Raw genomic sequence first — 16,135 nt, 5'->3', positions numbered from 1 at the left:
GAGCAGTTTGCAAAGTTAGAGACTTAAAAACATTAGAATTGGTAGCAATCAAGATTATCTTTGGATAGTGATGGAGTAGTGTGGGGAAAAGAGGAGGCTATTACGGAAGGAGGAGGCTAAGGAGGGATTTTTTTAAAAGAGCTAAAGAGGGAGGGAAAAAGAGGTGTATGGGACAGAAAAAGAGGAGGAATTACGCTAATCTGGGAGAAAGGAGGACGAAGGGAGACGCCTCACGAGGCATACTAGACCAGGGATTCAAAAAGGGGAAGCTAATCTGAAAAGAGGGAAGGAGGAACAGAGTATTAGTGGAGAAGAAAAGTTGCCCATTGGGGTGTGCTCCTGATTGTCTTTGGAGACTCGGTCTGATGCTTTAGTACAGACGGCAGCAAGATGTGTAAAATAAAAAAGAACCACCTGTAGGTGTGAATCGAGAGTGCAAGAACCATTATAGTGATAATTGAGACCGAGAAGACCGATGTATTGATGTTGGTGGCCATGGCAATTGTTGCGACTGTCGAGATTGTATTGGAGATTGTGTCACAGATCGACAGGTTACTGGGCCTCCAGCATATCTGAAGGACAGTGTTATTGATCTCACTCCCAGTCGTTCTCTGAGTCGTCCTCGTCCACACAAACAATTTGGGAAAGACAGAGCGGCAGATTGTAGGTACTTGGGAAACAATAGAGGCAGTCGTAGTAATAAATGAGTTAATCTATGCCTTTGAAGGTGAGGTGGGAGCATGGCAGCCTTCTCATCTGTAGCTGCCATCTGCATCATGTCTTCCTTTCCAGAGGAGGCCTTGGATTATGTCTTGACATTTTTAATCACACACAGAACAGGAACACGAGAAAAGGAGTGACAAGAAAAACATTGCTGTGATGCAAAGAGACTGGAAGGCTGCAACAGAGTCGAAGAAAGTGACGAAGACGAAGGTGACGCAGAAGCCAAAGACAAGGCGGACGGTGACAAAGAGGGAAATCGGTAGTGCAAATAACCAGGTTAAGGATTGTGATAAATAAGGATCCTAGAACATCTCCAAGACATTGCAGAAACAGTCCGATAAAGAAATCTTCACCAAGAAAGAGAGAATTGACCTTGCTCATCATCAGTGGAGGGCACAAACAGGGAGAAATTGCTTGATCCTGCTCTAGAAATACATAGTATCTCTTGGTGGTTTGTGGGCCTGGGGTCGATAACAGAAGATGCAAGAGAACAACAATCGAGAGACTGCATATGGTCTAAAGATCTTTAAAAGGGTACAAAAGCCTTAAGTTGGTGTAACAACAATTCAATGACTGTTTAAATAGAGCTGAAAGATGAAACATTGAAGACTGTTCTTTACACAAGCTCTGAGCGTGAAGAATTTTGTTAGATTGGATGCTTCAAAAGAGGTTCACCACACCTGAGAAGTATTACCTTTGTTAACAGATTGGAAGAGTTGTTGACTGATGGATCTAGTGCTGTTCTAGGAGTCAATAAAGTATATCATCTTGCGAGTGATTTCCCTTTTCTATATGCTAAAGTTGGAGATTTACAGGTTGAGGATATTGAATCACTTCTCAATGATTACAAAGACTTAGATTTTGAAGTATTATGCTCTTCCGATGATGCCTAGATTCAATAGTTCTTCAGGCTGTGAACAGCAAATTTATTGAACAAATGCATGTTAAATCAACAATCTTTGTATTCAATATGAAGAGTCTGGAGTTTACTATGGTATAGCCTGATCTCACTTGTTTAATCTTCTAGCCTGAAATTTATCAAGGACTTCTGAAGTTGCGACATTGCTTTCGAAACCCTTTGACATCTTTGGCGAACCCGACGTGACTAAAAAAAAGAAAAGGATTTTTCAAAAGAAAAAGAATGAGGTTTGTTTTTGGTGGGAGGCGGAAGAAAACGACCGTGGAGAGGAATTGCTGTTTGTTAGCAACAAGGCAATCTTCAAGCCTCCAAAGGCTATCCGAGGTGGAATTCCCATCTGTTTTCCTCAGTTCAGCAATCTAGGTCAAACAAAACAGCATGGTTTTGCTCGGAACAGGTTCTGGAGTATAGATCCAAATCCCTTGCCCTTGTCAACAAGCAGCAACAAAGCGGTCATTGACCTTATTCTCCGACCTAGTGAGGAAGATTTTAAACTCTGGAATCATAGCTTTGAATTTCGCCTTCGAGTTGCTTTAAGCCTTGAAGGAGAGCTAACACTTACTGCACGTGTACGCAACACTGATGCTAAGCATTTCTCTTTTACTGTGGCTATGCACACTTACTTCTCAGTTTCAGATATCAGTGAAGTGCGAATTGAAGGACTGGAAACTCTGGATTATCTTGATAACCTTCAAAACCGAGAGCGCTTTACAGAGCAAGGAGATGCTCTGACTTTTGAGGGTGAGGTCGATAGAATCTATTTGAACACTCCAACGAAGATTGCAATCATTGATCATGAAAAGAAACGAACATTTGTACTAAAAAAATATGGGCTACCAGATGCAGTTGTTTGGAACCCATGGGAAAGAAAAGCAAAAGCTATGGCTGATTATGGAGATGATGAATATAAGCATATGATTTGTGTTGAGCCAGCAGCAGTTGAAAAGCCAATTACTCTTAAACCAGGTGAAGTTTGGAAAGGAACAGCATTTGGTGGCTTCAAAATCCGCTCACAAGTGCCAGTTTTGGTTGAGAAGTATTTAAAAAAGGAGATAAAGGTTTAGGTGCTGTTAGGAACACTGCAAAGGTGGAGCCAAATCAATGATGCTTTTGAACTAATGCATACTGGACAGGTTTAGGTGCTATTTGGAACACTGCAAAGGTGGAGCCTGGATCAATTGTTGCAATATTCGGTCTAGGAACTGTTGGCTTGCAGTTGCAGAAGGTGCCAAAGCAGTTGGGACATGGATTGTGACCTTTAACGGCTGAAAGAACTGAAAGGCAACAGATGATAATCTAGGAACCGTAAGCCATCTCAATATCAGTAAATAGTCATCATGATGGAACTTGAATCAGAAAATTATCCATGATCTTCCACTTTCTTATTCATCAATGAAGACCATACTTTTGGAAATTTTCTTTGAAATGTATATATGATCTATGCATTTGAGAGGTTGCTCGGATTTCTTCATCTTGAATCTTGAAACTCTTATTGACAGAAGTAAAACAGAGTCCTGACATTATTTTCTCATCTTGTTTATTCATCTGTTCCATCTTTTATCCTGAAATTTATCAAGGTCTTCTGAAGACGCGACTTTGCTTTCACAAACTCTTCGACATCTTTGGTGAACCCGACTTGAAAGGGTCGCAGAAATTTCAGGATGGGAGATACTTCAGCCTCTATTTCAGCTTCTTCTACAACTCCAGCTGTGTCTACTTCAGCTCCATCAATGACTGCTGCGTCAAGTACTTCAACGGAGGATCTAAAACAGATTTTGCAGAATATGTCCATGTATATGCAGCTCCAAAATCAGCAAACACAATTGTATATGCAGCAACAACAACAATTGCATCAACAGCAGTTGTCTCAACAAAGGCAACTCTATTCCGAGCAGGAGAATGCAAACAGCACGACTAAGGCTATTGAAGCAGTTGAGAATGAGAAGAAGCTATTTGACGGGCGTAATGTTTCAGCATATTTGAAGACATATGAGATCAAGATGGGGTTTTTTGGATTTCCTACTGGACTTATGAGTAAGTACTTCCTTCGTCTTGTCACACCTTCTTTGAGGACAAAAGTGACTGATCTTTTTATTCAAAATACACATTGGCAAGATTTTAAGAAGGCCTTAAAAGAAGAATAATTTCTTGAGGACTTTGGTATGGCTACTCGGCGGTCATTCCGAGAGTGGGTCTACATGCCAAAAAAAGGTCTCGCTGCTTCGGAGTTGATTCAAGAATTCGAAGAGAGGTATAGTCAGCTTGATGCAATTGAACAAAGAGCATTGGATGTTGAAGAAGTTGAGCTTTTCTTGCAAGCTGCAGATCCTGCTCTTCAAGAAGAATTGGGTGAGCTTCTTGAAGATCGTACGAAGCCTATGGGTCTTAAAACTGATTGGCAGGATGCTCAGGATGCAGTCTCGACTTTGACCAAGAGGAGGATATGGAAGACTCGCCTACAGAATGGTTCCATGACACCTACACCATCATCTGCTCCTATGCCTACTTCTATCCCTGTTATTTCTTCTCCTCCTCAACCAGTTTCTTGGCCTATGCCAGTGCCTACTGTTTCTACTCCACCTATTCCTCCTGTTCCACGACCGATGCCTACAACTTCTGCTCCAAAACCATTCGCTCCATCGGTGCCTACCTCTCTTGATGACATAATCAAAGGCATCACAGATTTGACACTTGAGTCAGTCAAAGTGGAGTTAGTGGGAAAGTTGAAGGAGCAGTTTGCTTCAACTGTGCCTACTACTTCTTCTAGTGCTCCTAGTGCACCTAGGAGTGCTCCTAGTGCACCTAGGAGAGATCGGAGATGTAATTGGTGTGATAGTACGGAGCATCAGCATTGGAGGGATTGTGACTCTTTCCAGGATGCAAGGAGGCAGAATTTGGTATATTGGGGCCAAGATGGTAAGATTTGGTTGAATGAGACAGGAGCTCCACTTGCTACCAACTTTGGTAAAGGTGGAATGAAAAAGTTAGTGGAGGACATGGCTGCGCGTACTTCTTATGTGACAGCTAGAGGTAATGCTTCTGCATATGGAGTACAGATTGAGAAGGGATCAGAGACTCAGTCCGCACTATGGACTTATGCTATGGAGACTGCAAACAAGGGGAAAATTCAGCAAAACTGTTTTGACTAGTGCAGGCTCTAGCATCAGATCAAAGACAGGTTGGGACTCGCCTGTTGACAGGTATTTTATTTATGCTTATTTGGCTAAATCTCATGGTGCAGATGTACTTGTTGAGGAGAAGCGTAAGAGGGATGAAGAAAATCCAAGTGCAGCTAAGAAGACTAGAGGGGGTGAGTTTGTTACTCCACCTACTGTAGGACCATCTTCAAGACCATGGCCAGATCGACAGATGGAGGATGCTCAAAAGAGAGAAACGAGGCAAGAGCCTAGAGAGAGAAAGCAGCCAGGATTCAAATTGATGTCCGATATTGAGACATCTACAGACATGAAGAAAATCTTTAATGATAAGATACTTGGCAGTGAGGTGACTTTCACTATTTCTGAAATTTTGGGCATCTCAAAAAGAGAGTTTCAGGATCAGTTTCAGGAGGTCCTGAAGAGGAAAAGACATGCATTGGCTACCACTGATACACAAGGAGTTTTGATTGGAGAGTTGGATGAGGATGAGGATGAGGTTATGGTTGATAATGCTTCTATTTTTCCGCAGGTAGAGAAGAGGGTTCAGCCTATGCATTATGCTGAAATTGATGAGCCTGTCATGATACCGCATAGACACTTTTTGCGGAGCCATTGGGCTAGGGCAACTACAGAGAGGATGGTAAAGATTGGAGAGAAACAGGTGCCTTATGTTGCATTGGTTGATCATGGTTCAGAGATTAATCTCATAGTTCGTGGAGTTTATGAGAGTAACAGATGGCCTATGGATGTAGAGCATGGGTGGCGTATGAGAGCCGCCAATAACACTGCAGGTGATTTGTATGCTGCATGTCCTAGTGTCAGGGTTTCTATTGGTGATGTAGAGGAGGATTTTCATTTCTTTGTGCAGGATTCATGCTCTTATCCTATAATTCTTGGACAGCCATTCATTACAGAGATGCGCATGGAAACAAAGGTCATGGATGATGGATCTGCTTATGCACGGATTCGCAGTAAAGATGGTATGAGAGCTGTTCAGTTTATGACTGTATGTGTGAACCATGTTAGAAATAGAGATACTCTAAGAGATGCACCTTTGCCCATTGTGAGAGATTCGGGTTTTCATTAGGTACCGCCGTTTCGCGAGACGACGGTGGTACAGAGGAGAGGAGATTGGAGTTCTCGCCTCTTGGCAGCAGTGTTTTCTCCTCCGGTTATGTTGGAATTTCAGCAAACAGTTCGATGAGTTATCAGAAGACTTCTAGGTTGTCTAGAGCTGCCAGGCAGTATATATGCAGGAAGGAGAAAAATTTGAAAAATGCAGGAATTTTGGAGGATGATGAGCACATAGATGGGATGTATGACATTGTGATTTGTGCAGATATGATGACAGAGATGGGAGATATGCTGAAAACTGATATGCTGAATTGTCATGGTAATGTATTAGTGCAGTCCCAGGACATGTTTCATGAAATTGCAAATTTTATGTCACAGATTGAGTCAGAGGCTGAGGTAACTCCACAAAGAGTGTTGAGTGCTGAAGAAATTCAGCAAACAGAGTTTCCAGCTGGTAATGATCAGCTTTCAGAGAGACAGAGGGCTGAAAATTTTCAGTCAACAGAGTTTACTGCTGAAATATTTCAACATTCAGAGTTTGGGGCTGTTTCTGTGCAGTCCATAGAGCAGAGGGCTGAGAATATTCAGCCAGTGGAGTGCAGAATTGCTGATTTACAGCAAGGTTTATGTAATGCAGAAGAGCATAATGAAGCCAGGGTTGACACGAAATACAAAACTGTGGATAAGAAGGTGAAGCCGGTTGCTGTACCGCTTCCACGTGACAGTGATCAGCAAATAGAGAGGGCTGCTAAACAGCAAATTTTGAGGAATCCGGAGCATATTGGTCATAAATTTTCAGCACAGACTCTTGCTGAATTGAAAATTGGAAATGGTGATTTCTTGCTACCCATAGAGAAGCAATGCTTTCAGGATATGCTTGAGCGTCATGGAAGGGGATTTGCTTTTTTCCCACATGAGATTGGTTGTGTGAATCCTGATATTGTTGCTCCTATGGTCATTTTTACTATTCCTCATATTCCATGGAATCTCCGACCTATTCCAGTGCCTAAAGCACACTTGCCAAAGCTGATTGATTTATTGAATGAGAAAATCAGGATGGGAATCCTTGAGCCTTCATCTGCACCGTACTCAAACAGGTGGTTTACAACTCCAAAGAAAAATGGTACTCTCCGATTTATTCAGGACATGCAGCCAGTGAACAGAGTTACTATCAGGAATGTTGGTATAGGTCCAGTTGTGGATGAGTTTGTAGAGGCATTTGCTGGACGTGCCATCTATTCTTTGGGTGATTTGTATTCAAGATATGATCAGTTTCAGCTGGCTTTGGAAAGCAGGGACATAACCACCATGAGAACTCCTATTGGGCTTGTCAGGATGTGTACCTTGCCTCAAGGTGCCACTAATTCTATTGCGCATATGATGAATGCCATGCATAAGGTCCTTCGTGATTACATACCTCAGCTTACTATGCCTTTCTTGGATGATGTGCCCATTAAGGGGTGTGCAGAAGAAGAGAAGAATGAGAGCTTAAATGAGTAGGGATGTAGATACTTTGTGGCTAATCATATTTCAGCATGTGAGAAGATTTTGGCCAGGTTAGAAGAAGTGAACTTGACACTTTCAGGACAAAAATCTGTTTTTGGAGTGAATGAGGTTGTCATTGTTGGGCATATGTGTGGATATTATGGCAGGAAACCCTCACCTGATAAGGTGAATGCTATAGGCAAGATTGCAGAGTATTGTTCTACTACTTCAGAGGTACGGAGATTCATTGGTGCTTGTGTGTTTTATATGATTTGGATACCTCATTTTGCACACATAGCAGATTGTTTGTATCAACTGCTTCGAAAGGGGCAGAAATTTTATTGGGATGAGAGCCACACTAGAGCCATGCGGAAATTGAAGAAGTTATTGCAGAATGCTCCTACTCTCAAAAAATCGGATTATAATTGTGATAGGCCTATTGTATTGACAGTTGACACTAGTCCAATTGGCATAGGTTGGGCTGTGGGTCAAGATGATGCAGATGGAAATAGGTATGCTATTCGGTTTGGGGCGAAAGTCCTAAATGAGAGACAGAGGAGATATCCACAAATCAAGAGGGAGTTATTGGGGATTGTCACGGCTCTCAAATGTGACAAGGAGTACTTTATTGGAGCTTCAGTTGTGGTAGAGACAGATTGCTTGCCATTGATTGGTATGATCACGAGTTGCTCTACTCCGGATATAGCCATGTTGAGATGGATTGCATACATCAAGTCATTAAATCCAGAATTTAAACACATAGCAGGGAAGGATAATCCAGTGGCGGATATGTTGTCTAGAGCCAGATATGATGATGAGGAGACTCTACTTGCAGAAGAGGATGATGCAGAAATTTCAGCCACTATGGTTGATCATGTTTGTCATGTCTATAATATTGTGGCTTTCATAGAAGAACTTTATGTTGGAGATTGGTTGCAGATTGGCAGGTACCTAAGTACACTAAGCAAAAGAGATGAATGGACAGATGAAGAGTTCAAGAAGATCAGAAGGAAAGCCTATGGTTATTTTCTCAAGGACGGATTTCTTTGGAAGCATCCGAAGAAAAGAGGCGGATTACCTTTGCGGGTTGTCTACGATAGAGAGACACAGTTACAGGTGATGAGGGAGTTTCATGAGAGTCCTTGGGCTGGTCATAGAGGAGTGTGGGCTACTTATGAGAAAATCAAGGAGAAATATTGGTGGAAAGGCATGTACAGAGATGTTTCTCACTTTGTTGAGACTTGCAGAGATTGCCAGAGGTTTTCAGTAGTGCGTCATCGAGATGAGCTTCATCCGACCTATCCGCTATGCATTCATTATAAGTGGGTAGTTGATTTGGTTACCATGCCTATGGGTCTATGGCAGATGAGATACATTGTTTTGGCTAGAGAGGATCTTACTAATCATATTGAGGGCAGATCTTTGAGAACGAAGACCACTAGTGCAGTGTGTAAGTTCTTATTGGAGGAAATTTTTTGCAGGTATGGTTGTGTGGGTAAGATCACTATGGATCGTGGTGAATTGGATGCAGAGGAAGCTAGGGAGTTTTTCTCTCAGCTAGGAATCAAGTTGGCTCTAACAACAGCATACAATCCAGAGGGAAACGGAAAGAGTGAAAGAGGGCATCCACCGATAGTGAAAGCATTAGCCAAAGCATGCAGAGGACGGATTGGAGAATGGCCGAGACTTCTACCATTTGCTTTGTGGGCTGATCGTATGACTCATAGTGTTACCACAGGATATATGCCTGCAGAGTTGATGTATGGTCAGAAACTAGTTATGCCAATTGAGACTTGTGCTTTGACTTGGTCAGTTTTACCTTGGCAGGAGGATTTGACGAGAGAGGAGCTCTTAGCTCTTCGGATTCGACAGTTGGAGAGGAGACCTGAGGATATTCAGCTAGCTATTGACAGGTTGAAAGTTGCTAGACTAAGGAACAAGGACAGGTTTGATAGCAGGCATCGCTTGCGGCCTAGAGCAATAGAAGAGGGAGATTGGGTATTGGTCTTTGATAGCAGCCTTGAAAATCAGCATACTGCACTTCGGAAGATGGTGAAAAGATGGTTTGGGCCATACATAGTCAGACATGTCTTTGATAATGCAACATATGAGCTGACAGAATTGGATGGAACAGTGCTTAGAGTGCCTATTGCTGGAAAAAGAATCAAGATTTTCAAGAAAAGAGATGATGAGGAATATGCATTGGAAGAATTTTCAAGAGAAGAGCAACGACAAGAAACTCCAATGGAAGAGACAGATGATATGACAGATAATCTTGTTGAACTACCAGAAATGCATAATGAAGAGATTGATCTGTTTGTGGATCTTGATGATAACGATCATGGGTAGTTGGCCCATCCGGAGAATGCGCAGGATTAGAGGGGGTGGATGTCGTATTGCTGCGCATTCGAGGTGTGAAAACCACCCAAAAATTGTGTGTGTGATTTGATACTTTGTATATACTTAGTTGTTGTGTTTACATTTATTTTCTACGCATGAGTATAGTGAGGAGGAGTTAGAGGCATAGTGGTGAACATGATGAGATGCTTTCAGCCTATGTTGATACATGTTGCTGCAAAAAGGTCTGGAACCATTGCTTGCCAAAATCCATCAGCACTATTGCTCGTAGACACAGCAGAGGGGAGCCATTGACAGTAGGACAGATTCACGGTTTGAGCTCAATGACTGAGGCTGCTCCATCTATGGCAAGACATGTTGTGGCAGGGCTGAATTACTTGATGACATTGTTCAAAGTTGCTTTCCTGTTGCTAATTGAGCTTGGAGTGTTTCCTTTGATGTGCGGGTGGTGGTTGGACATATGTACTCTAAGCCTGTGGGACGGGATTTAAGGAACACATTGTGTCAATTTCAGATTGTGGTTATTCTGTTCAGTATTTTCATGGTGACCTTTTGGTGTTGCATTGTAACAGAAACCGATTGTGTTGTTGTGGATGATAAGGATCTTATTCCATGGCAAGTGGTATGAGGAATTTAGGAGTCTTATTAAATTTGCTCCATTGAGCTATGCCTATATTGGGCTATCTTGGAATAGGCAAAAGTAGCTTATTCTGCAAGACGAAAAGGAAGGAAGATTACGCTAATCTGGAGGGAAGAGGAATGATACTCTGCGCTGGACGGAAGGAAGGGAGAAGAGCTTTTTCAATGGAAAGGAAAGGAGGAGACTAAAAAAAAGAAAAGGATTTTTCAAAAGAAAAAGAAGGAGGTTCGTTTTTTGTGGGAGGCGGAAGAAAACGACCATGGAGAGGAATTGCTGTTTGTTAGCAGCAAGGCAATCTTCAAGCCTCCAAAGGCTATCCGAGGTGGAATTCCCATCTGTTTTCCTCAGTTCAGCAATCTAGGTCAAACAGAACAGCATGGTTTTGCTCGGAACAGGTTCTAGAGTATAGATCCAAATCCCTTGCCCTTGTCAACAAGCAGCAACAAAGCGGTCATTGACCTTATTCTCCGACCTAATGAGGAAGATTTTAAACTCTAGAATCATAGCTTTGAATTTCGCCTTCGAGTTGCTTTAAGCCCTGAAGGAGAGCTGACACTTACTGCACGTGTACGCAACACTGATGCTAAGCATTTCTCTTTTACTGTGGCTATGCACACTTACTTCTCAGTTTCAGATATCAGTGAAGTGCGAATTGAAGGACTGGAAACTCTGGATTATCTTGATAACCTTCAAAACCGAGAGCGCTTTACAGAGCAAAGAGATGCTCTGACTTTTGAGGGTGAGGTCGATAGAATCTATTTGAACACTCCAATGAAGATTGCAATCATTGATCATGAAAAGAAACGAACATTTGTACTAAAAAAAGATGGGCTACCAGATGCAGTTGTTTGGAACCCATGGGAAAGAAAAGCAAAAGCTATGGCTGATTATGGAGATGATGAATATAAGCATATGATTTGTGTTGAGCCAGCAGCAGTTGAAAAGCCAATTACTCTTAAACCAGGTGAAGTTTGGAAAGGAACAGCATTTGGTGGCTTCAAAAGCCGCTCACAAGTGCCAGTTTTGGTTGAGAAGTATTTAAAAAAGGAGATAAAGGTTTAGGTGCTGTTAGGAACACTGCAAAGGTGGAGCCAAATCAATGATGCTTTTGAACTAATGCATACTGGACAGGTTTAGGTGCTGTTTGGAACACTGCAAAGGTGGAGCATGGATCAATTGTTGCAATATTCGGTCTAGGAACTGTTGGCTTGCAGTTGCAGAAGGTGCCAAAGCAGCTGGGACATGGATTGTGACCTTTAACGGCTGAAAGAACTGAAAGGCAACAGATGATAATCTAGGAACCGTAAGCCATCTCAATATCAGTAAATAGTCATCATGATGGAACTTAAATCAGAAAATTATCCATGATCTTCCACTTTCTTATTCATCAATGAAGACCATACTTTTGGAAATTTTCTTTGAAATGTATATATGATCTATGCATTCAAGAGGTTGCTCGGATTTCTTCATCTTGAATCTTGAAACTCTTATTGATAGAAGTAAAACAGAGTCCTGACATTATTTTCTCATCTTGTTTATTCATCTGTTCGATCTTTTATCCTGAAATTTATCAAGGTCTTCTGAAGACGCGACTTTGCTTTCACAAACTCTTCGACACCGTTATTTGAACAATGGAAAATTGATCATACTGATTGGATTCGTCGTGACAAAGCGGCTCATTGTTATATATTTTCTACACTTCTTAACTCACTTATGTTGGATGTCTTTCATTTGGAAACCTCTCATGCTGTTTGGGAGTATCTTATCTCAACGTTTGAGAAGAAATCGGTCACCGAAATTTTATATCTCCAAACTCGTTTGAAGAATCTTCAATATAAGGTTGGTACTTCTATGCACTCTCATATTGAGGCTTTTAAAGACACTATCAATCAGCTTGGTACTACCGGTGCTCCTGTTGCTAAAAATCAAATTGTTACTCAACTTCTTCATACCATCAAAGATCCCTTATATGACAATATCATCACTATTTTGTCTAACAAGGATGATATCCACTTTGACAAAGCATGTATATCTCTTATTGAATATTCTCAATGTCATGAGCATCATTTGGAAAAATCTGATGGCATTTTTGTCACTCAGGAACAAAGGGATTTTGATGCTGCTTTTGTTGCTCGCTCAAGCATCCTGCTTCACGTTTTCAGCAGGGTGGACGCCCTAATCAAGGTGGTAAATCTTCTCATCTTGCTTATCCTAACAAACATTATTCTTATTGTGATAACAAAGGCCATGTGGCTTCTGATTGGCTGGGCACGTCAATATGATGAGGAGCATGGAGTTACTACAAAGCAACCTCACTCGTCCAAAAGTTTTCCTCCTTGTGATTATTGTGCACATACAGATCATCCATCTCGCTGTTGTTATAAATGCAGATATGATGAAGAACATTCTTGACTTATATTGTTCAACAAACTACAACTGATGATGATCATACTCATCAGGAGCTCAACTTCGTCCATCATGATATCTCTCCAGAAAAGGTACTTCATGTTCATGATGGTTCTCTATTCATCATTGATTCAGGTGCCACTGGAAACATGACATACCAATCGCAGTGGCTTCACAATTATCATTCTCTTCCTGTCAAGAAGTTTGTTTACCTTGCGAATGATACAACTTGTCAAGTCAAACAAGTGGGTGATTTATATCTGGGGACTATTTCATCCACTAGAATAGTAAGAGGAGTTCTTCATGTTCCAGATTTCCAAAGAAACCTTCTTTCTATTGCTCATCTACTTGATCTTGGTTTGTTTGTTGCCTTTGATCATAATCAATGTCGTATAGAGAAACCTGGACATACTATACAATAAGGCATTCTTCTTCTTCGCCAAACAAAATTTATTAATGATATTGTTAAGAAGTTTGGGTCAACAAATGCGCACTCTGCCAACACTCCCATTCTTTCGAGCTCTACCAAGGGTACATCTACAACATGCAATGAAGAATCAGGCATTCATCAACCTTTTGCTAATCTTGTTGGTTGTCTTCAATTGATTGGTTTAAACACAAGACCAGATATTTTATTTGCAGCTAACTTTTTGGGATAGTATCTTTCTTCCCCTTCCACTATTCATTGGAGTGCTGCAAAACATATTCTTAAGTACCTAAAGGGTACTAAGGAGTTTGGTCTTATTTATTGTCGTCGAGAGGATTCTTTTTTATCTTCTTCAACTTCTCTTGACCTTATTGAATATACAGATGCTAATTGGGCAAGTTCACATTTATCCATGCAATCTACAAGTGGGAATTGTTTCTTTGTAAATTGATGTTTGGTTTCTTGGTCCAGCAAGAAACAACGATGTGTTGCGGTCTCTACAACTGAGGCCGAATATGTTGCTGCATCATTAGCAGCTCGCGAGCTAGTTTGGCTTCGACAACTACTTGCAGATTTGGAACATCCTTCATCATCTAGTACATCTCTTCGATGCGACAACCAAAGTGCTATTAGTCTTACCAAAGACTATATACAACATAGTAAATCAAATCATATTACTATTCATTATCATTATGTTCGACATGAAGTCAAGAAAGGTTTCATTATGGTGGAGCATTGTCCCAATGATCAAATGGTTGCGGACATCTTCACAAAAGCTCTTAGTGAAGCTCGCTTTACTTCATTAAGACATGCACTTGGTATTGTTCCAAGTTCTTGTCTCACTAATTGAGGCACGTATCATTGTATTCAAGAAAACTTTATAGTAAATCATTTTTGTATTGTAGGTATGTGTAGGGGCTCAGGTTTTTCCCTTGTTCTCCCTAATGGTTTTTTCACTCGCAACCAGAGATCTTTGTTTGAGTGGGGATGTTACAACTATATATATCATCTCTCACTTGACTTGGGTCTCACCTATATATACTAACTCTACATCAATATGAATCATTCTTTGGGAGCATGTCTTGTGTATCTCTCTCGTACTCTCTCTCTCTCTTAACAATAATGCCCCACTCCTACACACTCTATGGCTTTCCCTTGAGCTAGGTGAGATAAGATGCCTCCAATGATTATATTTTGTACTCCTCTCATATCTTCAATATTCTCTTAAAAAATTTTCACCCCATGGAACAAAAACTTCCCATCTTCTGCTACAACAATTGACTCAAACCCTTATATAATAATAGTTATACATTTGTGTTCTCTACATGGCTTGGGTAAGGCCAAGTTCTTGAAAGAAATTTTGTTCCTATCATCTATCTCCCACACTTCTAAGATAAAGGGAGACCCTAAGTTCCTCTAGTGTCATCATTGCAATTTCTACAAGGCATGGGTCCCTTCTAGTGCTCAAAGAAACCTTGGCTAGAGTAACTACTTGTTCCTTGGTAGCCTTAACCAACTACATCCCAAAATTGACACAAATATCTGAAAATAACTCCTCATGACCTATCCAAGCTTCAAAGAGGATGCCCACATTTTTAGATAGACTCCATCTCATGCTCTAATTTTCATCATGTATCAAGCATAAGTACTTATCTATCAGATCATTTGTTGAAAAAGGATCTAATGCAATCAACTTTTTGGTAGCTTCTATGAATCTCCTCTGTGAATGTGAAAATTTATAGGTCTTATCAATGACTCCAATAAGAAAATTTCCTAGTTGGTTAAGACCTTGACTTCAACATCTCAATTGACTTTGTGGAAGAGCTACCCCCATAGACAAAGAAGGCATCATTCATCAATATATCCCTAAGGCAATCATTGGGCAATAAGATAAAGACTTGAGATCTTGATCCATCAAGGAATACCTCATCAAATGGCAAGGCCTACCCCTAGAAGAAGCCTCCTGGTGCCCAACCACCTTTGTGGATGAATTTTCTCATCTCCAAGTGGCCCAACGAGCTAAGAACTAGTTGGTTATGTCCCCTTTTGACAACACACTACATGTAGACTACACATTGTTTTTAAAACATTTTTCTACCTGCCTCAGTTAGATCCATGTGCTTCCTACATGGCCTAAAAGTGCTCATCATAAGCTCAATTTTGACATGCAATACACTCCATTTTGACATGCAACCCTTCCATTCATTTTGAGAATTGTTATATTAACCTAGAAATCAAATGTCACAATCAGGCCTACTGCTAATCAAGCCATTAGGATTGGTTGTTCAACCATGTTGCTTTTATATGTATGTATGTGTATATATATGTTCAACCATGTTACTTTCTCTATGTGTGTGTGTGTGTGCGTGCGTATGTGTGTGCACACACGCTATATCTATAATAGATGTAGTGCATAATGGCTCCTTTCTAGGGACCCCTAAAAGCTAATACAAGAGGCCTTATTAGGAATCCCATGGTTATTAGAATAGCTACATTATATAGCATACTTAACTTGCCATTTTAATAATAGGATTTAAGGAAGATTATGGCTCATCAGGAGCTTATTATCACTATGGTAGATGGTAGTTAAAGGTGATAACCTTTTTCTATGAAGGAATTTATAAAAATAACAACATTTTCATCTAACAAGAGCAATAAAATATCCCAAAAAATTTGGAGCATTATAACCTCGAGGGGTCACTCATAAATATATGTATATATAACGTGAGTTCAAAATAAGGGGTTTTTTAAACACTATTTTTATACATTTTTTACATACAGAAGGGTGTCATATAAAGGGGTTACTTACAGATTGAATAGAAAAGGGTTGTGTTTTATTGAAGAAAAATTCACAGATTAGGAAATCTATAAATAGGCCATGAACACACGTTATATAGAGAATATATATATAGTGAACCCCCTAAGATTATAACCATCTAGATCAT

The 16,135-nt window shown here is 40.6% G+C and overlaps 1 protein-coding gene and 1 pseudogene across 1 annotated transcript; both read left to right on the top strand.

The window, feature by feature from the left end:
• The first annotated feature begins 495 nt into the window (after positions 1-495).
• LOC148032234 (putative glucose-6-phosphate 1-epimerase) lies at positions 496-2,897 on the top strand. Its single transcript, XM_087683893.1, has 4 exons — positions 496-551; positions 1,430-1,589; positions 1,888-2,700; positions 2,805-2,897. The coding sequence occupies exons 1-4, from the start codon at positions 496-498 to the stop codon at positions 2,895-2,897; spliced, it is 1,122 nt and encodes a 373-aa protein (XP_087540019.1).
• A 7,143-nt stretch (positions 2,898-10,040) lies between these two features.
• On the top strand, positions 10,041-11,610 carry LOC148032233 (putative glucose-6-phosphate 1-epimerase; annotated as a pseudogene).
• The last annotated feature ends 4,525 nt before the right edge of the window (positions 11,611-16,135 follow it).

This window comes from Lygodium microphyllum, chromosome 8 (assembly GCF_053477565.2).
Source record: "Lygodium microphyllum isolate KBCC chromosome 8, Lygodium_microphyllum_v1.1.10, whole genome shotgun sequence".
Taxonomy (NCBI): domain Eukaryota; kingdom Viridiplantae; phylum Streptophyta; class Polypodiopsida; order Schizaeales; family Lygodiaceae; genus Lygodium; species Lygodium microphyllum.
The sequence above is the reverse complement of the archived record's forward strand: the minus strand, read 5'-3'. Positions and strand labels throughout refer to the sequence as shown.

Bases quoted from the DNA above. Each gene is read 5' to 3' on its own strand.
- LOC148032234 (XM_087683893.1), top strand. From the start codon at position 496: ATGGCAATTGTTGCGACTGTCGAGATTGTATTGGAGATTGTGTCACAG. The intron at 1,590-1,887 runs GTATTATGCTCT...TTTTGGTGGGAG, and splicing joins ACAAAGACTTAGATTTTGAA to GCGGAAGAAAACGACCGTGG. The intron at 2,701-2,804 runs GTTTAGGTGCTG...AACACTGCAAAG, and splicing joins ATTTAAAAAAGGAGATAAAG to GTGGAGCCTGGATCAATTGT.